This window comes from Bombina bombina, chromosome 1 (genome assembly GCF_027579735.1).
Source record: "Bombina bombina isolate aBomBom1 chromosome 1, aBomBom1.pri, whole genome shotgun sequence".
In the NCBI taxonomy this organism is placed as follows: domain Eukaryota; kingdom Metazoa; phylum Chordata; class Amphibia; order Anura; family Bombinatoridae; genus Bombina; species Bombina bombina.
Window position 1 is genome coordinate 1,117,758,349 of NC_069499.1, and position 26,411 is coordinate 1,117,784,759.

General features: G+C 41.7%; 1 protein-coding gene across 3 annotated transcripts in view; it reads right to left on the reverse strand.

The window, feature by feature from the left end:
- Nucleotides 1-26,411, reverse strand: part of MED1 (mediator complex subunit 1) — a 282,755-nt gene that overhangs the window by 16,618 nt on the left and 239,726 nt on the right. For all 3 annotated transcript variants that reach the window (XM_053697957.1, XM_053697967.1, XM_053697977.1), the window contains 2 exons: nt 17,271-17,366; nt 16,437-16,542 (listed from right to left, as the gene is read on the reverse strand). In XM_053697957.1, the coding sequence (XP_053553932.1) occupies nt 16,437-16,542; nt 17,271-17,366 (202 nt within the window). The remainder of the gene's footprint in view (nt 1-16,436; nt 16,543-17,270; nt 17,367-26,411) is intronic.

Genomic DNA, 26,411 nt, shown 5'->3' on the forward strand with positions numbered 1-26,411 from the left:
GGTCCATGAGTGTTGAATGGGTTTCCGTTGAAGCTTATGAGCTGCAGGGGGTTCCAAGGTCTCCACCAGGAGGTTTAGTTTAGTTAGTAGGGCCCTACCTTCTTCCACTGTTGCGCATGAGTGGTTTTTGTTATGTAGTGCGAAAGTCAATTTGAAGGGAAAACCCCACCTGTAGCGGATCTGAGCTTTGGTTAAGCTGAGTAGTATGGGTTTTAAGTATTTTTGTTTGTGAAGTGTGCTAAGGGCAAGGTCTGTAAAGATTTGTAATTTATGCCCTTCAAAAGTAAGGTGTTTAGAGGATCTAATTTCGTGTAAGATCTGTTCCTTAATATGGTAGTAATGCATTTTGATTATGATGTCACTTGCCCAGTTAGGCTGTGGTGGTCTAGCCAAAGCTATCCATCAGGTAGAATTTGCTGGAACAGACCTATTCTCAAGGTCCTCTATTTGATCCTCTAACCTGCGTATGTAATCAGATTGATCATGAATATCTGTTTGAATCTGGGGGATCTCTTCTGCAATCTCATCCAGCTTTTCTTCAATATCTGATGTTCTGCCCCCTATTTCTATAATATCCTGTCTGAGTTCTGATATGGCAGATTTAAGTTCAGCCTGAAATAAAGGTTTTAATCTGGGACAGCAGCTCTTGGTTTGGAGCAGGTGAGAGAGACTGATCTGTAGCCTTAAGGGCAGATAATCCAGTAGGGCTTGCTATGAGCGCGGTAGGGGTCTCTTGTTGTCTTTGTTTTAATTGTGATCGTGAGAGAAATTCTCGTACTGTTTGCGATTTATTTTTCATGGTCAAGCCACAATCAAGAGTAAACTGAGAAGAGTAGATGCACCCTTAAAGTCGAGTGAAGGCAGAAGTTTGCAATATATTTGTTTGTAAGTCCTCACAAAATTACATGGGGGTTAAGAGTTATAAAAATAGAAACATGAATCCACACTTAGATATTGATTGTACTGTGATCACATATTCATGCAGTACAGCGCATAGATGACAGGTCTTCACATCACATTGTCGGCTATTATGTAAGGTATAGTGGTTATTCACACCCTACACAATGTGAAATAAAGGCTCTATGGAAGCAGATGCTAGAAGTCTGGGGTCTTCTGACCAAACCTCCTATCTGGTCTCCTTAATTACACTACAGCCCCCACCCAGTAACACACAGGCTGGCAAAGGACGAGTGAAGGGAGATCAAGATGTTTCCAATGAGGCTATAACCCAAACTTGGTTAGCTGCAATTAATATCTCAAAGCCTTATGGCTAAAAAATGTCCATAACAGTGGAAGCTTAAGATCATTTATTCGTATGTAAATGCCTAAAATAACTCAGCTTGTAACAAATGTGCTGAGCCCGTAGGCAGTGTGACTCCCAAAATCTTACATGCAGCACTATGCGTTTGAATATCTGTACAAGATGGCGGGTTCCGCCACTCACCAATCTTCCTCGATGAATGCTGCTATCCTCTCCCTGTGATCTTCAGACTGCACAGGGTCCCGGCGTTATAGCCGCTTCTATGCCTGTTACTCAGGCGAACCTTAGCTCCTCTAGTGTCAGAGCTATCAGTGCGATCCCCCATTGGGGAACCTCGTATCGACGTAGGCCGAGAGATGGCAAGGATAGGAGGCTGCAAGTGCACCGGTCTTCTTCAAGTAGTATATGAGGTCCCAGAAGTTCAGTCGATCATATAACCAACTTATCCAGTATTTTGTTTTCTGCACCTATTAGGTATTCTACCACTTTTCCTAATTTTATGTGCAGAGCTCTGCAAACAAGTGACCGCTTTGGTCTGTAGCTAGCTCCACCCCCTCGAGTTAAAGTATTTTTAATACAGCGTGTGTGTGAAGTGCCTGTTTTTATGTTATTTCTTTAAAAAGTAGCATGTATGGTATGTAACTATGAGAATTACTAGATCAATTTAAACTGCACTTAGAATAGAAGGCACAGTAATCTTTTTTTGTGCAAATCCTTTTGTATTTTAGTAAAAAATAGTGAATTATGCTATTATAAATATTAGAAAATAATTTAATATTGCAGAATATCACAAGACCGTTCACTGGCTACAGCTCTACTGGTGAAAAACATAAATTATGCTAATTTCATTTCCATCTGTATGAGGAGAGTCCACGGTTTCATTCCTTACTTGTGGGAATACAGAACCTGGCCACCAGGAGGAGACAAAGACGCCCCAGCCAAAGGCTTAAATACCTCCTCCACTCCCCTCATCCCCCCAGTCATTCTGCCGAGGGAACAAGGAACAGTAGGAGAAATATCAGGGTATAAATGGTGCCAGAACAACAAAAAATGTTGGTCTGCCCAACGAAGAAAACGGGCGGGGGCCGTGGACTCTCCTCATACAGATGGAAATGAAATTATCTGGTAAGCATAATTTATGTTTTCCATCTTAATATGAGGAGAGGCCACGGCTTAATTCCTTACTTGTGGGAAACATATACCCAAGCTCTAGAGGACACTGAATGAAAACGGGAGGGTAAAAGAGATGCAGACCCTATTCTGAGGGCACCAAAGCCTGCAAAACCTTTCTCACAAAAGCTGCTTCAGCCAAAGCAAAAATGTCAAATTTGTAAAACTTTGAAAAAGTATGTAAGGAGGACTAGGTAACAAATCTGCTCCACAGAGGCCTCTTTCATGAAAGCCCAAGATGAAGCCACAGCTCTAGTTGAATGAGCCGTAATCCTCTGATGAGGCTTATGTCCTGCTGTCTCATATAAGTGAACAATGCTCCTCAACCAAAAAGATAGGGAAGTGAAAGAAGCCTTCTGCCCTCTAAGCTTCCCAGAATAGACAACAAACAATGCCAAAGTCTGTCTAAAATCTTTCGTAGTCTGAAGATAGAATTTCAGAGCCCGAAACACATCAAAATTATAACTGTTCCTTCGAAAAAGGATTAGGACACAAGGAAGGAACCACAATCTCCTAAATGATGTTGCGATCAGACACAACCTTAGGGAGAAAACCCAACCCAGTACGAAGAACAGCCTTATCAACATAAAAAACTAGGTAAGGAGGCTCACATTGCATAGCCGACATCTCAGAGACTCTGCGTGCCGAAGCAATAGCCAGTAGAAAAATAACCTTCCAAGACAGTAATTTAATGCCAACCGAATGCATAGGCTCTGCAAAACCTTAAGAACAAAATTTAAACTCCAAGGAGGAGCGGAATGTCTAAACACAGGCCTGATTCTAGACAGAGCCTGAACAAAAGTCTGTATATCAGGAAGCTCAGCGAGCCTCTTGTGTAATAATACAGCCGAGATCTGTCCCTTTCAGGAACTAGCGGCAAGTCCCTTCTCCAAACCATCTTGGAGAAAGGAAAGAATCCTGGACACCTTGACCTTATGCCAGGGGAATCCACGCTCTTCACACCAGAATAAGTAGGTCCTCCACACCTTATGATAGATGCGACGGGTGACCGGCTTTCTAGCTTGAATGAGAGTATCAATCTCTCGGAAAAATCTCTCTTGGCTAGGCCTAAGGGTTCAATCTCCACGCAGTCAGCCTCAGAGGATATAGATTCTGATGAACAAAAGGATCCTGTACCAGCAGATCCCTGCAACAAGGTAACCTCCATGGAGGAGATCACGACATCCCCACCAGGTCTGCCAACCACATCCTTTGCAGCCACGATGGAGCAATTAGTATTGCCGAAGCTTCCTCCTGCTTGATGCGGGCCACTACCCGGGGGAGAAGTGGTAACGGTGGGAAAATGTAAACCAGATTGAACCTCCAAGGTACTGCTAATGCATCTATTAGCTCCGCCTGAGGATCCCTGGACTGCGACCTGTATCTGGGTAGCTTAGAATTGAGCTGGGACACCATGAGATCTATCTCCGGCGTCCCCCAACTGTTGCAAATCTCCGCAAACACCTCGGGATGGAGAGACCATTCCCCCGGATGAAAGGATTGTCTGCTGAGGAAATCCGCTTCCCAGTTGAACACACCCGGAATGTGGATCGCTGACAGCGAGCAGTTGTGGGCCTCCCCCAATCCAGAATCCGAGATACTTCCCTCATTGCTAGGGAGCTCCTCGTTTTCCCTGATGGTTGATGTAAGCCACCGAGGTTATGTTGTCTGATTGAAATCTGATAGACTGGGACAAACCCAGAAGAGGCCAAGCCTTCAGAGCATTAAAGATCGCTCAAAGTTCCAAAATGTTGATCAGGAGGAGAGATTTCTCTCGAGTCCACAGGCCCTGTGCCTTCCTGGCACCCCAAACAGCTCCCCATCCTGACAGACTTGCGTCCGTAGTCACAATCTCCCAGGATGGTCTCAAGAAGGATGTCCCTTGGGACAGCCGATCTGGATAGAGCCAACAAGAGAGCTACCGGTTGTCCAGAGAAATCTGTTGTGACAGATCTGAGTGGTCGCCGTTCAATTGCCTCAGCATGCACAACTGAAGAGGTCTGAATTGGAATCTGGCGAATGGGATGATACCTATGCTGGACACCATGAGCCCAATTACCTCCATACACCGGGCCACAGAGGGCCTTAAGGAGGTCTGGAGGGCAAGACAATTGGAAGTAATTTTGCAACGTCTCTGGTCTGTAAGAAATATCCTCATGGATATGGAATCTATTATTGTACCCAGGAATTCCACCCTGGTACTGAGAACCAGAGAACTCTTTTCTAAGTTTATCTTCCATCCATGAGATTGAAGAAGTAGAAGAGCTCTTGAATTATCCTCTGCCAGCCGACAGGACAAAGCCTGAACCAGGATGTCGTCCAAATACGGCGCTACTGCAATACCTCTGGATCTCGCTACAGCGAGCAGAGCCCCCAGAACCTTCGTAAAGACTCTTGGGGCAGTAGCTAGACCAAATGGAAGAGCAACAAGCTGGAAGTGCTGGTCCAGAAACGCGAATCTTAAGAACTTGAAGTGATCCTTGTGTATTGGCACATGAAGGTAAGCATCCTTCAAGTCTATCGTAGTTATGAACTGTCCCTCTTGAACTAAGGGCAGAATGGACCTTATCGTCTCCATCTTGAACTATGGGACCGCAGGAACTTGTTTAAGCACTTTAGGTCCAGAAAGCACTGAAGGCCGCAGACACTGCCATTTGTAGTTGGTCAGCAAAGTCTGTCAGTAAGAGGGCCCCTCCTGAAGGAGGATTAGCAGTGCAATGGGAAGGTGACCCGTCAGAGGTGGACGGCTCGGTGGTACTAAACATCTTGGATTTCTTAGATATAAGTACTTTATCAAGGCATGTGGAACATAATTGAGCAGGCGGGTATACCGTACCCTCCTCACAATAAAAACAGGTATTAGATTTTGGTAAAGAGGGAGTACCCTCTAATGTATCAGAGTCCTCCATAGCTAACGCTTTCAAGATAGACTATAGAAAAAGATAAATGGCACTTTTATACCCCCAATGACTGGGGCACGCACCACCTCCTATAACCCAGGCCCCACAGAGAAACCGCCCCATCTCCTGTAAACCGCATGGTCAGGAAAGAGGAAATCAATGAGAACACACCAGGTCACATGGTGAGCCATAAAGTTCAAAAGGACAAAGAAATTGCAGGCAGTACTGTTGGAGGGTAGTTTAAAAGAACATAGTTAAAAACAAAACACAGAGACGTTAACATACAACCTCAGCACAAAGGAGCTGCCTCCGACGCGTTTCCTGCTTAGAACAAGCACTTCATCAGGGTTAAGCAGCTGTATCCCCTGAGAGAATTTAAACCTTTCATAATTAACCCCATCCTGCTCAAACATTAGTATGTCATAGAACATTAGTATAACATAGAAATAAAAACTATGTAGCATCATATTTAGGTGAGGAGTACACATATGCAAGGTGAAAAATACACAAATTAAAAACTTTCATACAACAGATATTTTGGTTACAATTAAAGAAAGAGATCTCAAGTTATTGATAAATATACAAAAGAAAGACAAGATTATAACTATGTAAATCTATAAGCATCATGTCGAAGCACCAAAATGTTCAGATATAGTGTCTTTTTACACATAATATTAATTCATTCAATTGTTTCAGATGTCAATCCTATATTTTTTAAACAGATAAAAATCTGGAAGGAATAAGAAGAAAGGCTAAGTAAGCTCTAATAGATACTATAGTGGGGAATCTGTAATACAGATATATGGAAATGTTACTTATATCAGAAATGAAAACCCCTACTAGAATTCATTGGTACTTAGATTTTATGGCTGAAAGTTGTAAAAACTGAAGAATATAGTAAGGGACAACAATATTGTTATTATGCGGTTCCCCATGAACAGTTACAGTGACATGCCATCTTGTTCATATGGATGTTCACCTAAGTTCAAAATATCATGACAGGATAGCACAAAATCCTATACAATGCAAATATATGATATAGAAGAGATTCACTAAAACTGGTCATCCAAACTCATATGGACATGTATACATGTTAAAGGTAACAAATAATACATAATGATACTTTATATAAAGTGCTCACACCTACACTTCTGTAAATAGCTTGAGATCCCATATTTCATTAAAGGGACCTATAACACCTTATAAAAAATGTTTAAACTAACTTATACTTACTAATAATAACAAACTAAGCATTAATCCATATCCTTGATGCACTGTTTACCCTAAACAGTTCAAGAAGAGTGTCTTCAATCAGATTGCTGATCCAGCGCTTGGTAATGCTATGTATGCCGCCATATTGCCACACGGGCACAGCAGTCATGTGATGTGCATGGCAGATAATGGTATAAAGTTAAGAGGATTATTAGAATGCTCCCTCACTTTGGTGCTAATCAAGTGCTGTATAAACATCATATGTGCCTCATTCATAAAAATAAACATTCAGTTTGTGCATTCATTGTTTTAAAATCAAAGCACTGTGTTTTTTTTTCTGTCTTAGAAGAAAGAGGAATGTTTATTTTTGCAAATAGCAAGCTACACGGGGAGGAGGAAGGAGGGGGAGAGTAAATCTTATAGAGGTGTGACAATTTATGGACCTAATGAAATAATCTATATTAGAAAAAAAATTAAGTTGATTTTACAAAAATTACATACATAAAAATCATTGTGAAGCTTGCACACCAACATGTACTGTTTGCTTAACATGTGGAGTCCTCCATGGGCTTGATACCACAAGGATCCAGTCACTCCCTTACTATTTTGCACGGGGAGGAGGAAGGGAGAGGCATGCTCCGTGTGAAGAAGCCAGCTGAATAACGATGTATTTACATTTTACTACAAGATTTATGCACTAAGTATAAGTATCTTTTCAATGTCTAGTCCGTAAAATGTTTGAAGTACTGTGTTATCCAGCTGCCTTCTTCCCATGGAGCATGCCCCTCCTTCCTCCTCCCCTCTCCTCCCAGTGTAGCTTGCTAATCTATGGCAATAAGTGCATAAATCTTGTAGTAGAACTAAATACAGCGTTATTCAGCTATGAGCATGCCTCTCCCTCTCCTCCCTCCTCCCTAATCCCCGTGTAGCTAGCTATTAGCAAAAATAAACATTCCTCTAGCTGTGGAGACGTATTTCTTCTAACACGGAAAAAAAACACAGTTCTTTGATTTTAAAACAATGAATGCACAAACTGAATGTTTATTTATATAAATGAGGCACATATGATGTTTATACAGCACTCGATTAGCACTACAGTGAGGGAGCATTCTGATAATCCTCTTAACTTTATTTATACAATTATCTGTCATTCACATCATGTGACTACTGCCTGTGAGCAACGTGCGTTACAACATGGCAGGATACATAGCAGCATTGAGCTCAGTATCACCATTCTGTTTGACAACACTCTTCTTGAATAAACTGGGGGTAAGCTGCACATATTGCCTAAATATCCCTTTTTTCTAGATTTGGAGTACATTTATGAATTAAAAGCAGAAGTTAGTTTGCAGAATATGCAGCAGGTGTTTAGTGTCCCTTTAATCTCTTTTGGATAACCTGTTTGTAGTTTATGGGGCCCATTTATCAAGCTACGTATGGAGCTTGAGGGCCTGTGTTTCTGGCGAGACTTCAGGCTTTATTGTTGAATTCTGTGTATCGTCAGTGGAACAATCAGTACTTATACTGCTCTCACTGAAAGAGAGAGCAGTATAAGTAGAGGGTAGTTTAAAATCCAATTGATTTATTTAGAACATAGTTAAAAACAAAAAAGTTTTCAAAGCACACACAGACGTTAACATACAACCTCAGCACACAGGAGCTGCCTCAACGCGTTTCCTGCTTAGAACAAGCACTTCATCAGGGATAAGCAGCTGGATTTTAAACTACCCTCCAACAGTACTGCCTGCAATTTCTTTGTCCTTTTGAACTTTATGCTTGTGATTTTACAGCGTCTGTGAAATCGCTGTTTGAAGGAACTGCAATTTAGTTTCCTCCTCCTCCCCCCTATCACCTGTTGAGACTGTTTCAGCTGAGATCCGGATTTACTAGGGAGTATTTCTAGACGCATGGCTTCTTTCTTTTTCTCCCCGCGAATTGTGGGACCGGCTTAGAAAAATTGCAAAACCGGTGACTGAGACCTTCACAAAGAATAGAGGTAACGCTTTCAATTGAAATAAGAAAGTTACATCATTTACATGTGTAGTGCTGAAATCTGGTAACCGACTTACTTGCTGGGCTCAACAGAGTTGTGTATCCCTGTTTAAACACTTTTGCATTGTCTAATATACAGCCCGTACAAGGTAACCTCCATTTGAACGAGCCCAAGATTACAACAGTCTGAATGAAATTATATATATGCACTTATAATTTTAGTTTTTTTTTTAGGAAACTTTCATTCACTTCAAGCCATATATGTATATTGCACTCTTTTGAATCAAGTGTGTGACTGCTGCATGATTTGCTACGATATGACCAGTCCACGGATTTCATCCTTACTTGTGGGATTTATCCTCCTGCTAACAGGAAGTGGTAAAGAGCACCACAGCAGAGCTGTATATATAGCTCCTCCCTTTCCTCCACCCCCAGTCATTCGACCGAAGGTTAAGAAGAGAAAGGAAAAGCTAAAGGTGCAGAGGTGACTGAAGTTATAAAAATCTAATCCTGTCTTAAAAATAACAGGGTAGGCCGTGGACTCGTCATATCGTACAAGAAATTAATTTATCAGGTAAGCATAAATTTAGTTTTCTTCTACAAGATATGACGAGTCCACGGATTTCATCCTTACTTGTGGGATACAATACCAAAGCTACAGGACACGGATGAAAGGGAGGGATAAGACAGGAACCTAAATGGAAGGCACCACTGCTTGAAGAACCCTTTCTCCCAAAACCAGCTTCAGAGGAAGCAAAAGTATCAAATTTGTAAAATTTGGAAAAAGTGTGAAGAGACGACCAAGTTGCAGCCTTGCAAATCTGTTCAACAGAAGCATCGTTTTTAAATGCCCATGAGGAAGCCACAGCCCTAGTAGAATGAGCCGTAATTCGTTCAGGAGGCTGCTGTCCAGCAGTCTCATATGCCAGACAGATGATACTCTTCAGCCAAAAAGAAAGAGAGGTAGCCGTAGCTTTCTGACCCCTACACTTTCCAGAATAAACAATGAATAATGAAGATGATTGACGGAAATCCTTAGTCGCCTGCAAGTAAAACTTTAAGGCACGGACCACGTCCAGGTTATGCAACTTACGCTCCTTCTTAGAAGAAGGATTAGGACATAATGAAGGAACAACAATTTCCTGATTAATATTCTTATTAGAAAGAACAACCTTCGGAAGGAAACCAGGTTTGGTACGTAAAACCACCTTATCCGAATGGAAGATAAGATAAGGTGAATCACATTGTAATGCTGAAAGCTCAGAAACTCTACGAGCAGAGGAAATAGCAACTAAAAACAAAACTTTCCAAGATAACAGCTTAATATCTATGGAATGCATAGGTTCAAATGGAACCCCTTGAAGAACATTAAGAACTAAATTCAAACTCCAGGGCGGAGCAATTGGTCTAAACACAGGCTTAATTCTGGTTAAAGCCTGACAAAAAGACTGAACGTCTGGAACATCTGCCAAACGTTTGTGAAGCAAAATTGACAAAGCAGAGATCTGTCCCTTTAAGGAACTTGCTGATAACCCTTTCTCCAATCCTTCTTGGAGAAAAGACAGAATCTTGGGAATCCTAACTTTACTCCATGAGTAGCCCTTGGATTCACACCAAAAAAGATATTTACACCATATCTTATGATAAATCTTTCTAGTGATAGGCTTACGTGTCTGAATCAAAGTATCAATGACCGCATCAGAGAATCCCCGCTTAGATAAAATCAAGCGTTCAATCTCCAAGCAGTCAGCTGCAGAGAAATTAGATTTGGATGTTGGAAAGGACCCTGAATGAGAAGGTCCTGTCTCACTGGGAGTTTCCACGGAGGCAGAGAGGACATGTCCACTAGATCTGCATACTAAAGGTGCGATTAGAATTACCGAAGCCCTCTCCTGTTTGATCCGAGCAATCACCCGGGGAAGGAGAGGAAACGGTGTAAACACATAAGCTAGGTTGAACGACCAAGGCACTGCCAAGGCATCCACTAGTTCGGCCTGAGGATCCCTCGACCTGGATTCGTATCTTGGGAGCTTGGCATTCTGTCGAGAATCCCCCGGATGAAAAGCCTGTCAGCTTAAAAAATCTGCTTCCCAGTTGTCCACTCCTGGGATGTAGATTGCTGACAGATAACAAGAGTGAACCTCCGCCCACCGAATTATCTTGGATACTTCTGTCATCGCTAAGGAACTCCTTGTTCCTCCCTGATGATTGATGTAAGCCCCAGTCGTAATGTTGTCCGACTGAAATCTGATGAATTTGGCCGAAGCCAACTGAGGCCACGCCTGAAGTGCATTGAATATTGCCCTCAATTCCAGAATATTGATTGGAGACCATACACCCTGAGCCTTCAGGGAATTCCAGACTGCACCCCAGCCTAGAAGACTGGCGTCTGTTGTCACTATCACCCACGAGGGTCTGCGGAAACACGTCCCTTGGGACAGATGATTCGGCAACAACCACCAGAGAAGAGAGTCTCTGGTCTCCTGGTCCAGATTTATCTGAGGAGATACATTTGCATAATCCCCATTCCACTGTCCGAGCATGCACAGTTGCAGTGGTCTGAGATGAAATCGAGCAAACGGAATGATGTCCATTGCCGCCACCATCAATCCAACCTCCATGCACTGAGCCACTGATGGCCGAGGATTGGACTGAAGGGCTTGGCATGTATTTAGAATCTTTGACTTTCTGACCTCCGTCAGAAAAATCTTCATAGTTATTGATCTATCAGAGTTCCCAAGAAGGGAACCTTTGTCTGTGGAATTAGTGAACTCTTTTCTAAGTTCACCTTCCATCCGTGAGTTCTCAGGAAGGACAACACTGTGTCTGTATGAGACTTTGTTAGATGATAGGTTGATGCCTGAATCAGAATATCGCCACTGCTATGCCCCGCGGCCTGAGAACCGCCAGAAGGGACCCTAGAACCTTTGTGAAAATTCTGGGTGCTGTGGCCAACCCGAAGGGAAGAGCCACAAACTGAAAATGTTTGTCCAGGAAGGCAAACCTTAGGTACTGATGATGATCCTTGTGGATAGGAATATGCAGGTATGCATCCTTCAAGTCCACGGTAGTCATGTATTGACCCTCCTGGATCATTGGCAAAATTGTTCGAATAGTCTCCATCTTGAAAGATGGGACCCTGAGAAACTTGTTTAGACTCTTGAGATCTAAAATGGGTCTGAACGTTCCCTCTTTTTTGGGAACCACAAAAAGGTTTGAGTAAAACCCCTGTCCCTGTTCTAGTTTTGGAACGGGACGAATTACTCCCATGGTAGAGAGGTCTTTTACACAACGTAAGAACGCCTCTCTTTTTATCTGGTCTACAGACAATCATGAAAGAAGAAATCTCCCTCTTGGGAGAAAACTTTTGAACTCCAGTTGAAACCCGTGGGTCACGATCTCTAGTGCCCAAGGATCCTGAACATCTCTTGCCCAAGCCTGAGCAAAGAGAGAAAGTCTGCCCCCTACTAGATCCGGTCCTGGATAGTAGTAGCAGCAGGCTTCTTGGGTTGTTTACCCTTGTTCCAAGCCTGGTTGGGTCTCCAGACGGACTTGTTCTGAGCAACATTCCCTTCCTGCTTTGTGGAGGAAGAAGAGGGTACTCCTTTAAAGTTCCAAAAGGAACGAAAATTATTTTGTTTACCCCTCATCTTAGCGGACTTATGCTGAGGTAAAGCGTGACCTTTACCTCCAGTAATGTAAAAAATGATTTCCTTCAACTCAGGCCCGAATAGAGTCTTATCCTTGAAAGGAATAGCCAAGAGCTTGGACTTAGATGATACATCAGCAGAGCATAATGCTCTAAAATGGCAAATCCTGCATTTTTAGCCGCCAACTTAGCAATTTGAAAGGCGGCATCTGTAATAAAAGAATTAGCTATCTTGAGAGGCTTAATTCTATCTAAAATATCCTCTAAAGGTGTCTCAACCTTAAGAGACTCTTCTAGAGCATCAAACCAGAAAGCCGCTGCAGTAGTCACTGGAACAATGCAGGCGGTTGGTTGTAAAAGGAAACGTTGATGAATAAATAACTTCTTTAGAAGACCCTTACGCTTAGCCAGGGTAGATATAGCTCCCTCCACCTTAGGGAAAGTCTGCCAAGAGTCCCGAATGGTGTCTGATATGGGATACATTTTCTTAAAATTAGGAGGGGGAGAAAACGGTATACCCGGTCTATCCCACTCCTTCTTAATAATCTCTGAAATTCTCTTAGGAACCGGAAAAACATCAGTGTAAGCGGGTACTTCTAAATATTTGTCCATTTTACACAATTTCTCTGGTGGTACCATAATAGGGTCACAGTCATCCAGAGTCACTAAGACCTCCCGAAGTAACAGGCGGAGGTGTTCTAGCTTAAATTTAAAAGACATAACGTTCGAATCTGTCTGAGGTAACAAACTACCTGGTTCTGAAAGTTCTCCCTCAGACAAAATTTCCCTGACCCCCAACTCAGATCCCTGTGAGGGCACATCGGAAATAGCCAACAAAGCATCAGAGGACTCAGTATTTACATTGATTCCTGTCCTACTGTGTTTACCCTGTAACACTGGTAACTTAGATAATACCTCTGTAGGGGGTAAAAGAATTAGACGCATTTGAGGAACTCAGCATCGCTTGGGTGGGCGTTAATGGTTGTGACACTTGGGGAGAATTAGACGGCATATCCTGATTCTCTTCAGACTGAGAATCATCCTTAGGCATACTTTCTTTACATAAAATATGCTTTTTACATTGTAAGGCCCTTTCAGTACAAGAGGTACACAAAGTAAGAGGGGGTTCCACAATGGCTTCTAAACACATAGAACAAGGAGTCTCCTCAAGTTCAGACATGTTAAACAGACTAACGATAGCCACAATAGTCGTAATTAACCTTTAATAATGAATTAAACAAATTTCAGAAAAATATGTACTGCGCCTTTAAATATTAAAAGCGCAACAATTTTACTGTGCAGCACTAACAAACGATTTTTTGTACTAAATAATCAAACAAATCAGTTCAAATTTTCCAGAAATTATTGTAGCAATGGAACAAAGCTAAATCACCCTGAAAAAAACTTTTTAAATATGGCAAAAATCTTTAACAAGGATACAGCCCCTGCACCTCGCCACAGCTCTGCTGTGGCGCCTACCTTCCCCCCGGGTACTGCGGATTGAATCAACAACGATCCGGTGACTAATTATCCACTTTTGGCCCCACCGGAGCTAATGTCTGCTGCCTTCTAGTCAGGAGAAACGGCGCGTCTGAGCATGCGAAATAGGCTCCGCCCACCATGGGCGTCGTATTCACAGTCTCCCTAACCGCATGGAAAGCGGTTTAAATAGCCATGTGGTCCCCAAATTGACTTTAAAACACATAATTATATGCCTGCCTGCTGCCTTACAAAGTAAAAACACAGCAGCCTCTCCCAGTGTCAAGCCCTTAATACGTTTACATACCAAAATGATTATTATGTATGCACCAGTAAGATCAGTAACCCATAGTCCCTATATGACTACTGCTTACCCCTTCCCCTACAGGGAATAATTGTCAGCCATTTCTGATATAACCTGTCTCCTCAGAAAATAAAAGACTGAACATACCTCAATGCTGCTTGTAGCATGACACCGGTCTCCACACTGAAGATTTCTCTTGCACTACCTTCAGAACTCTGTGGGAACCAGAATGGATCTTAGTAACGTCTGCTAAGATCATCAACCTCATGGGAGAAAAAAGGATCTCTTCATTCCTCTTGGGAATCCAGACTGATAATTTCTCCCTAAGGAAAAAATAGTACACCCCGGTACCATTTTAAAACAAAAAATATCTTGATTGAAGAAACTAAAACTAACACCTCACTTTACCTCTTCCTATTACTAACACAGGCAAAGAGAATGACTGGGGGTGGAGGGAAGGGAGGAGTTATATATACAGCTCTGCTGTGGTGCTCTTTGCCACTTCCTGTTAGCAGGAGGATAAATCCCACAAGGATGGAATCCGTGGACTCGTCATATCTTGTAGAAGAAATAAAACAATATTACCGGAATCATCGCTGTGGAACATACACACAGCCTCTCAAGTATGAGAGTCTTGTAGCAACGCACCTGACATGGACTTGAGTGATAGAAGCAGGCAGTAAAACTCGTCAACACTGATTGCTTAGGAGCTGTTAATACAAGTCTGGATGGTTTCACAGAAAGACTCTTCCTGCATCTCCAGACCCTGACATTCGTCCAAGCTCTCACTGAGAGGCTGACAAGACTACTTAAAACATCAGTCCCATACCGAAGGGTACTACCTTCCCTAAGAGACTACTCCGAATCTTCCGTCACTTCTCTGCCATCCTCATGTGACGAAAGGCAAAAAATGACTGGGGGATGTGGGGAGTGGGGAGGTATTTAAGCCTTTGGCTGGGGTGTCTTTGCTTTCTCCTGGTGGCCAGGTTCTGTATTCCCACAAGTAAGGAATGAAGCCATGGACTCTCCTTATAATAAGATGGAAATACACCACAACCATAAAAAGTATTTTTTAGCACAGAATGTGCAAACACATTTTTAAAAACAAATCTAAACTAATCAAAGCATAACATTTTGGTTCCAATCACAGAGTTCATGTAAAGAGAGAAAATAAAAATGGAGCAGGACATGATATTCTGGAGTTAGCTTCTTGCAAAAGATAAACTACAGTTTCATCAAAGAGAAGAAACACTCTATTCTGACAAAGCATGCCATCCCTTCTGGCTTAAAGATAAAGTGTGGAAGAGGATACATTTTTGAGCAGGGCAACTATACTAAACATCAAAGCTGTGTCAGATGCATCAAAGTCCAATGAAGCATAAACTACTAATCTTCATGATTTTCCATCCACAATTACTCTATGACAGACCAGAATGACGCAGAGGACATACTGGTAAGATCCTAGTGAACAGTTGTAAAGATAACCTGTACCAAGGTAACATAAAATTCCTATACAGTTATCAAGTGAATGATATGAATGTTTAATTAGCTAGCAGGATATTATCTTCAAAAGAGTCATCACACATTCAATACATTATTTAAAGAAGGACACTATATACAATTTAAAGGAAATACATTCTTCTCTTTGCAATTTTAGGCGGTACCTTTATCAGAACGTTATTAATGTCCCATTTCTTAACCTTTTATTTGCCATTTAGGGGCATTATGTGGATAATTATTACGGTTTTTACACAAATTAATATTTCATGACATTTGAATATATTTAACTATGATAAATAAATGTTTTATTTTCAAATAAGTGATTTGAAATTTGTTATCTTCTAACAAACTAAATTCCTTGCTTTTTTAGCGCAGCTTCTTACTGTATATTTTTGGCATTTCCCTCCACAATCATCAGGGCTCCACCTCATTGAACAGCTTTAGGAACATTTGAGTACTGAGGAGTGACAATATTTAGCTGTATGAAATCAAAAGACTTGTGTGCCAGCATGAAATTACCACAATGACTAATCCTCTCACAAGAGCTAAGTGCGGCTATGACCTTTGTGAATGTGGCTACTCTTGTTAATGCAAAACTTTATCACATCCAGCAACTTTTTTATATTTAGTTCATGTGAGAGCAGTTATCTGTATGTTGTGCTGAAATTGCAGCCCTAGCAGCTGTAGTCAATATGTACTAATTTCAGAAGAAGTGAGATTAATTTGGGAAAACAAGGATTTGTAAAAGAGCAGTACCTATCATAAACACTAATTAAGTATTGGATTGTTGGTGGAGATGAGATTTACAGAGCTTAAAGTTTTGTAACAAGTATTATTTTACACTTCTTAATCCAACATCTCTACTTGTAATATTGGAAGGAAAGTACATTACTCACCTGTATATACAGCATACACTTTTACAAGCATATATTACTAGGAGCATACACGTGTTCAAGCTTAAAAACCTACCTCTGAACTACTTTGGTGATAAAGTCATCTGTACAGATGAGTGCATCTGATAAACCCTTGTACAGTTTACAAGACACGTGAGTGGAATCCTGTACATCCATAACAACTGCAAGAGACAGGCACATACATATTAAAATATTTACATTGAAGAAAATGGGCAGCAAATAATCAATTTTATAATGTATGTAATATAAAAGGGGGTAATGAGCTGTCATCTCTAAGGTTTGTTTCTGGTCAAGGCAATATTGTGTTGGTATTGTCAAAAAAAAAATCTTTTCAACAATATTCACAATAAAAATAGTGTACTATACCAAACACTACCTGATAAATGATAAATAATAATGAAGAAAGGCAAATAAATTAACTGAAAGAAATATGAAAACAGTACTTAGGACTGATAGGAAGCAAAAGGAATGAACAATGCATTGTTTTGCAGCGGTTATCTGATAAAGCCAATTAGGAACATATATGTAGCATAGTTAGCTTTAAGAAAGCAGCAGGCTGCATTTCAAGTTCTGAGAATTAGAAATGGCTCAGTTCTGAGAGCTAAATTACATGAAGGAGGGGAAATGTATAATAAAAATATATTGCAAAGTTGTTTTATTATGCATAACTAAACATTTTATATAAAAAATCTTAAGTTGTTTACTGTCCCTTTAACTACCCATATCCGTCAATAGACATCTCCAAGGAGTAACTCCTTTCATGCAAAACACTAAATCCACCAAAAGTGATCTTTGTGGAATATAAAAAGAAGGAACACATTCAGGCAAAAACATTTTTTTCACTCTTGTAGCATTTGGAAAAAGCAGCAGTAATCCAGGGGACACTTACCACACACCAGGGAGTCATTGACTGGATGCTGGAAGGAGATACTTATGCATGAGTCAGACAGGGGTGAAACCTCAAACTGGAGAATCCCTGGGCAGTCTAGAGAAAGGAAAGTGGTTTATTTATGTATCTTACTAAAAAACACAAACCGACTTGCCCATCTGGTGTGTCGGATTTGATGTCCATGGGTCACATGCCAGACATATTTATATAACCTTGCTAAAGTAATGACAAATCATAGTAATATTGATAGAAAACACAATTTTCTTTCATGTAATTGGCAAGAGTCCATGAGCTAGTGATGTATGGGATATACAATCCTACCAGGAGGGGCAAATTTCCCAAACCTCAAAATGCCTATAAATACACCCCTCACCACACCCACAATTCAGTTTTACAAACTTTGCCTCCTATGGAGGTGGTGAAGTAAGTTTGTGCTAAGATTTCTACGTTGATATGCGCTTCTCAGCATTTTGAAGCCCGATTCCTCTCAGAGTACAGTGAATGTCAGAGGGATGTGAAGGGAGTACCACCTATTGAATGCAATGGTTTTCCTCACGGGAGATCTATTTCATAGATTCTCTGTTATCGGTCGTAGAGATTCATCTCCTACCTCCCTTATTCAGATCGACAATATACTCTCATATTCCATTACCTCTACTGATAACTGTTTCAGTACTGGTTTCGCTATCTGCTATATGTGGATAGGTGTCTTTTGGTAAGTATGTTTTCATTACTTAAGACACTCTCAGCTATGGTTTGGCACTTTATGTATTTATATAAAGTTCTAAATATGTGTATTGTACTTATATTTGCCATGATTCAGGTTTATGTATATCTCCTTTTGCAGACTGTCAGTTTCATATTTGGGAAAAGCATATTTAGGAAAATATTTTTTCTTACCTGGGATATAGTCTTTTTTCTATTGACTGTTTTCTCTTTAAATTTCGCGGGCAAAATTAGGCTTGCGAGGGCGCAAAATGCCGAAGTTTATTGCGTCATTCTTGGTGCGAGAATTTATTTGGCGCAAAGTTACGTCCGATGATGCAAATTCGTCATTTCCGACGTCTTAGTTGACGCCGAGTTCCTTGCACAAGGTGTCATTTCCGGATGTTGTCAGCGCCAAAAAAATTTCAGTTACGTTGAGCGTCATACTTGGCGCCAAATAATTTCATCATTTAAAACCCCATTCCTATGTGCTTCTTGCCTTTTTTCTATGTAAAGTTTAGCGCAACAGGAAACGGATCCTGATTTGTCTAGCATTCGCTTGCTTAACATGCTAATCATTTTATTTGTGATGCCATTTTTGATTCCTCAGACAAGGGTAACCTTTTTAGGTTTCCAGATAGATTCAGTGCCCATGACTCTGTCTCTAACAGACAAGAGACAATTAAAACTGGTTTCAGCTTGTCGGAACCTTAAGTCTCAGTCATTCCCTTCAGTGGCTATGTGCATGGAAGTTTTAGGTCTCACGACTGCAGCATCAGACGCGATCCCCTTTGCTTGTTTTCATATGAGACCTCTCCAGCATTCTATGCTGAACCAATGGTGCAGGGATTATACAAAGATATCACAATTAATATCCTTAAATCCCAATGTTCAACGCTCTCTGACTTGGTGGTTAGTTCACCATCGAATATTTCAAGGGGCCTCTTTTGTTCGTCCAACCTGGACTGTGATCACAACAGATGCAAGTCTTTCAGGTTGGGGAGCTGTCTGGGGATCTCTGACAGCACAAGGGGTTTGGAAACCTCAAGAGGCGAGGTTACCAAACAATATTTTAGAACTCTGTGCTATCTTCAGGGCTCTTCAGGTGTGGCCTCTGTTGAAGACAGACGATATCACAACTGTGGCATATGTCAATCATCAGGGTGGACTTGCAGTCCCCAAGCCATGAAAGAAGTATCTTGGATACTTGCTTGGGCGGAATCCAGATCCTGTCTAATTTCCCAGGTATAGACAATTGGGAAGCAGATTATCTCAGCCGTCAGACTTTACATCCAGGGGAGTGGTCGCTCCATCCAGATGTGTTTTCTCAGATTGTTCAGATGTGGGGTCTTCCAGAAATAGATCTGATGGCTTCCCATCTAAACAAGAAACTTCCCAGGTACCTGTCCAGGGATCCTCAGACGGAAGCAGTGGATGCGTTAGCAGTTCCTTGGTGTTGCCAACCTGCTTATATCTTCCCGCCTCTAGTTCTTCTTCCAAAAGTGATTTCCAAAATCATCATGGAACAATCGTTTGTGTTGCTGGTAGCTCCAGCATGGCCTCACAGGTTTTGGTATGCGGATCTTGTTTGGATGTCCAGCTGCCAACCTTGGCCACTTCTATTAACGCTAGACCTTCTGTCGCTAGATCCGTTTTTCCATCAGGATCTCAAATCATTAAATTTGAAGGTATGGAAATTGAACGCCTAGTGCTTAGTCATAGAGGTTTCTCTGACTCAGTGATTAATACTATGTTACAGGCTCGTAAATCTGTTTCTAGGAAGATTTATTATCGAGTTTGGAAGACTTATATTTCATGGTGTTCTTCTCATAAATTCTCCTGGCATTCTTTTAGAATTCCTAGAATTTTACAGTTTCTTTAGAATGGTTTGGATAAAGATTTGTCTGCAAGTTCCTTGAAAGGACAAATCTCTGCTCTGTTTTATTTCATAGAAAGATTGCTAAGCTTCCTGATATTCACTGATTTGTACAGGCTTTGGTCCGTATCAAGCCTGTCATTAAATCAGTCTCTCCTCCTTGGGGTCTTAATTTGGTTTTGAAGACCTTACAGACTCCTCCTTTTAAGCCTATGCATTCTTTGGACATTAAACTACTTTCTTGGAAAGTGTTGTTCCTTTTGGCCATCTCTTCTGCTAGAAGAGTTTCTGAATTATCTGCTCTTTCTTGTGAATCTCCTTTTCTGATTTTCCATCAGGATAAGGCAGTTTTGCGGACTTAATTTAAATTCTTACCTAAGGTTGTGAATTCTAACAACATTAATAGAGAAATTGTTGTCCCTTCTTTGTGTCCTAATCCTAAGAATTTGTTGGAGAAATCCTTGCATTCTTTGGATGTGGTAAGAGCTTTGAAATATTATGTTGAAGCTACTAAAGATTTCAGGAAGACTTCTAGTCTATTTGTTATCTTTTCTGGTTCTCGGAAAGGTCAGAAGGCTTCTGCCATTTCCTTGGCATCTTGGTTAAAGTTTTTGATTCATCAGGCTTATTTGGAGTCGGGTCAGGCCCCGCCTCAGAGAAATACAGCTCATTCTACTAGATCAGTCTCCACATCGTGGGCTTTTAAGAATGAAGCTTCAGTTGATCAGATTTGCAAAACAGCAACTTGGTCTTCTTTGCATACATTTACTAAAGTCTACCGTTTTGATGTATTTGCTTCTTCAGAAGCAGTTTTTGGTAGAAAAGTTCTTCAGGCAGCTGTTTCAGTTTGATTCCCCTGCTTCTTCTGTTTTAAGTTTTTTTCTTTCATTTGTGAGAAAAACTTATTTTCTTGGTTGTGGATTTAATTTTCTCAGCGGAAAATGGCTGTTATTATTTTTTCCCTCCCTCTCTAGTGACTCTTGTGTGGAGTTCCACATCTTGGGTATTTCTAACCCATACGTCACTAGTTCATGGATTCTTGCCAATTACATGAAAGAAAAGATAATTTATGTAACAACTTACCTGATAAATTAATTTCTTTCATATTGGCAAGAGTCCATGAGACCCATCCTTTTTATGGTGGTTATGATTTTTTTGTATAAAGCACAATTATTTCCATATTCCTTTGTTGATGCTTTTTACTCCTTTCTTTTTCACTCCACTACTTGGCTATTCGTTAAACTGAATTGTGTGTTTGGTGAGGGGTGTATTTATAGGCATTTTGGGGTTTGGGAAACTTTGCCCCCTCCTGGTAGGATTGTATATCCCATACGTCACTAGCTCATGGACTCTTGCCAATATGAAAGAAATGAATTTATCAGGTAAGTTCTTACATAAATTATGTTATTCTATCACCTTTTGAGTATAAGGGTAGAACTGCGTTTTTGCAAGACTCAAACCTGCGTGTGACCCCCAAGGCAAAACATACTGTGATCTAATATGTCAGGTACATATGCAGGAACTGTTAGTGCTTTCGCTTTGTAATTCTACACCACATAACTTAAATTATGCTTACCTTATAATTTTCTTTTCTTTTGATGGGGAGAGTCCACAGCTGCATTCATTACTTTTGGGAATTCAGAACCTGGCCACCAGGAGGAGGCAAAGACACCCCAGCCAAAGGCTTAAATACCTCCCCCACTTCCCTCATCCCCCAGTTATTCTGCCAAGGGAACAAGGAACAGTAGGAGAAATATCAGGGTGAAAAATGTGCCAGAAGAATACAAAAATAAATCAACCGCCCCATAACAACGTGGGCGGGGAGCTGTTGAAACTCCCCGTCAGAAGAAAAGAAAATTATCAGGTAATCAAGCATAATTTAAGTTTTTCTTCTTAAACGGGGAGAGTCCAAAAATTTATTCATTACTTTTGGGAAAACAATTCCCAAGCTATAGAGGACACTGAATGCAAAAAAAGGGTGGGTAGACAAGGTGTTTGGGTAATTTCAGAGGGCACCACAGCCTGAAATTACCCAAACACCTGACAAAAAAACAACTGCTTCACCAGAAACAGAAGGATAAAACCTGAAAGGACCAGGTAACTGTCCATCAGTTAAAACCAGCAAGGCCCTAGATATAGACCGCTAAGAACCAGTAGAAGGGGGGAAAAATCCTTACCCCAATCTGAACGGAAGTCCAAGGGACCATGTAACGTCCCAACCCTGGAGACCTAGAGAGACAAGGTAGACCCCATCCCTCACACAGCGTGCAATCCGCACTATGAAAGAGCGACCGAGGGATAACAACCCCCTGCGAACCGCCTAAAAATAGCACCATAAATCTTATCAGGCTCAAGATGAAGCCACAGGATTCCCTCTGCAACAGAAGCCAAGTAGACTCCAGCCGTTAACACTAGCCAACCAACCTAGGAACTGCACAAGGACTCCCACAGAGGAAAAATTCAGAAGGTGTGCAGAAACCCACTCCCTCCCAGGTAAAAACAAGGAAGTAGGAGAGCATCCAACACCAACAGAGAAAGTCCCCTGCTGAGGAAGGAAACACAGAGAAGCCTCCCAGTTAGGGAGGGATCACAAGATCTAAGTAAGATATGCGGTCCAGGCTCAACTAAACAGACAAACCTCTGACCCATTCTCCAAGGCAACGGACTCAGCACCAAAGCGACTGGCAATGTCCGAAAGCAGGGAAATAAACCATTCCCCGGACCACCCAATCTTCAGTAAGGAAAAAGGAGGGGAACTAAATTGAACGATACCGATGGGTAGAGCAAACTCCACCTTATGCTAACAAGACTGGCATGCTAACCAACTAAGCTATGACGGAATATAGAACAAGCTTGGGTTCCAGGACCCAGACACAGATCCTTACTCTACAAGAAGGGACAATCCCAGGTAAAAGAGAAACTACACTGAACCAAAAGTGACAGCACAATACCACCCTTCATGACATCCTGCACGCAAGGCAGGAGGGACCCCTCTGAACAGAGGTAGACCTCCGGGCACTAGGTGGATACTGTGGTATGCCCCAATCTCCCTAAGGGGAGGAAAAAGCCAAATATAACAACTCACCCGCCCACAGCCATGGAGAGTGCAGCAGCAGACAGACGGCAAAGGCAATCCGATTGTAGAGGAACCATCCACAGCCGGCCCAGTAGAAAAACATACAGCCATTGAGTCCCTTTTAAGGTGCAAATATCTGCAACAGATTGCGACTGCAATCTTCACTTGCTAGGCAGCTAAACTACCCCTCAGGCTATTTCCAAGTCTCTGATAAGAGAAAAACAAAAACCCCTGGAAGGGCAGTGGAAGTCTCAGAACCGGAAGAACTGAAACGCCCAAGACCCATCTATGAGATGCGGACAGATATCCAAGACAAGAACATGTCCGGAAAACCGGACATCCAGAAACCGGAGCCGGCTACAAAGTAGTAACCCCTGAGTAACCATAGGGATACCTCATACGGAGACCCTGTACCCAAGGAGATGCAACCACAGCCACATCCAAAGATCCTTGGACACTGGACGTTCGCTAAGCATCCCAGAGACAGAGAGCATATCTCCTAAAGGCTCTAGGGACAACACCCCAAAGTAAGATCTCAAAACTAGATAATCCAGCTTGAGAAGATAAAATAGTTTCCAAACAATCCCTTCAGGATCACCTCCCGGAAACCCCCACAGCTCAAGGAACTAACGATGGACAAGCCTCACAATTCATTCGAGCGACAGATAAAACCGAGACCTCTCAGTAAGGGCAGCTCCAAGAAAAACGAAGACAAATGCATTCTCAAGAGCCCCAAAAAATGGGAGCAGACAAGCAACAGTAAGAGGAAGAAAAAGGCCGTAAATGCCCGAACTTCCCTAACAGATGACCCCCCCCAACCAGCCCCAAGAAGGAAAAAACGAAACCTAAGAAGTGTCAACCCCTTAAGGAAGAGTTCCGTCATCAAGCCTCAAAAAATATATCCAAGAATAACATAAAGGAGATAAAAATCCCCCCAACCTGGTACCCCAGATGTCGCAGGAATCATCTAAACCTCCAGTCCCACTAGGAATGGAAAACCCTAGCTCCTGGGCCAAGGACCTCCAGAACTAACAGAGTAATCTTTAGCAGGATGCACTTCAGGAACCCCGCCAACAATTAGGAACAGGACAATTAGGATTGAGCACAATTGCCTCACCATAAAGAAGAAATGAGAACCAGCCTGACGTCTAAGAACAAAAGGCCTCCTCTCCATTCTCCCGAAGCTCAGGACTGGAATAAGATATCCCCCAAAAAAGTAAATTGGCGACAAGGAGATTAACTTCACCCCCCCACGTCTAACCCAGCAAACCGCGGATTCCTCAACCTATTAGGATTGGGATCCTCCAGCACCGCCAAAACATGTCGCAGTAGGACACAAAGGCAAGCCAGTCTATAACGAAAAGCAAAACTTACATCCGCCGGGGCAACTGACGACCCCGACCCGAGGATTGGGCCCCTGACGTTTCAGAGGCTTCTGCTTCCCCAGATGGCTGATCTAACCCAGACGATCCCATGCCTGACGATATCTCGTCAACACCTCCCTCTCATGAAGGTGTAAAAGCGCCAATGCCATAGATATGGCCATGCGGAATCGTGCCGTAACCTCTGGAGGAAACAAGCCGCCTTCCGGAGAAGGGGTAAAGGCTCGGCGGACTCTAAGGTCCCTGTTGCGTGACCACACCTAGTCACAAGGTACACCGTGCAGGTTTAGAAAAAAGCACGCCAAGGCCGCAAGAGCCGCTCAGCCTGACAAAAAAAGGCTGTTATGTTCTGATATAGCCACGAGCCCAAGCATCACTACACATTAGCAGACAGAATCACATAACAAACATGATTAAAGTCCCCCCTGTTCAATAACCCCCCTCAGGAAATATTATCCTTTTTATTCTATAAAGATAAAGGAGTCCCACTGAGACCCTGACTTCTTCGTTCACATTACACTCACATATCGAAGTAAAATGAAACGATCTTACCAGAATCTACACCGTGGAACAGGAACACAGCCCTTCAAGTGTGACAGATAGTAGCGTCAATTCTGACATGGACTTGAGTGAAAAAAGCAGGCAGCGAAACTCGTCAACGCTGATTGCTAAGGAGCTGTTAACATGAGTCGGATGGTTTCGCAGAAAGACTCTCCCTGCATCTCCGGACTCTAACCTTTATACATGCTCTCACTGAGAGGCAGACAAGATTACTTAAAAAAACTCCAGTCCCTTTTCCAAGAGTACTACCCTCCATAAGAGACTATCTTTAATCTTCCGACACTTCTCTGCCAACCTCCTGTGACAAAAGGCAAAGAATGACTGGGGGATGAGGGAAGTGGGGTATTTAAAGGGACACTGAACCCAAAACATTTTTTGTGATTCAGATAGAGCATGAAATTTTAAGGAACTTTCTAATTTACTCCTATTATCAAATTTTCTTCATTCTCTTGGTATCTTTATTTGAAATGCAAGAATGTAAGTTTAGATGTCGGCCCATTTTTGGTGAACAACCTGAGTTGTTCTTGCTGATTGGTGGATAAGTTCATCCACCAATAAAAAAAAGTGCTGTCCAGAGGCTGAACCAATAAAAAAAAAGCGTAGATGCCTTCTTTTTCAAATAAAGATAGCAAGAGAACGAAGAAAAATTGATAATAGGAGTAAATTAGAAAGTTGCTTAAAATTACACGCACTATCTGAATCATTAAAGAAAAAAAAAATTGGGTTCAGTGTCTCTTTTAAGCCTTTGGCTGGGGTGTCTTTGCCTCCTCCTGGTGGCCAGATTCTGAATTCCCAAAAGTATTGAATGCAGCTGTGGACTCTCCCCGTTTAAGAAGAAAAAGGTTGTTCAAACAGCACTGTGCTTTGGCTGCACTATGTAAATGTTAACACATCGCACTGATTGCTGATTGGCTCTCAGGAATTTTTTTCAACCCCGCACCCTAACCTTTCCCAGCCTGTAAAGATGTGACTCCTGAATGTAAGACATTGTTCTGAGCAATACATCGTTTTTATAACTACATCTTTACCTTATAATTATGTGATGTTAAACCAAGAGCAAAGGGAAAAAAATAAATCAATAGACATAGTAAAATAGAAAAAGAAATATGATTCCTTTAATAATCCCCTGCCTCATTCATTACAACAACAAATTCTGTTCGATGTGTGCTAATGTTTCAGTCATAAATGTGAGTTTATTCCTGCATCCTCTTTATCACTTTAATAAGACATAAGATCTAAGGCACCAATAAAAAAAAAATATATAATTTATGCTTACCTGATAAATTCATTTCTCCTGTAGTGTAGTCAGTCCACGGGTCATCCATTACTTATGGGATTATAACTCCTCCCTAACAGGAAGTGCAAGAGGATCACCCAAGCAGAGCTGCTATATAGCTCCTCCCCTCTACGTCATATCCAGTCATTCGACCGAAACCATACGAGAAAGGAGAAACTATAGGGTGCAGTGGTGACTGGAGTTTAATTAAAATTTAGACCTGCCGTAAAAACAGGGCGGGCCGTGGACTGACTACACTACAGGA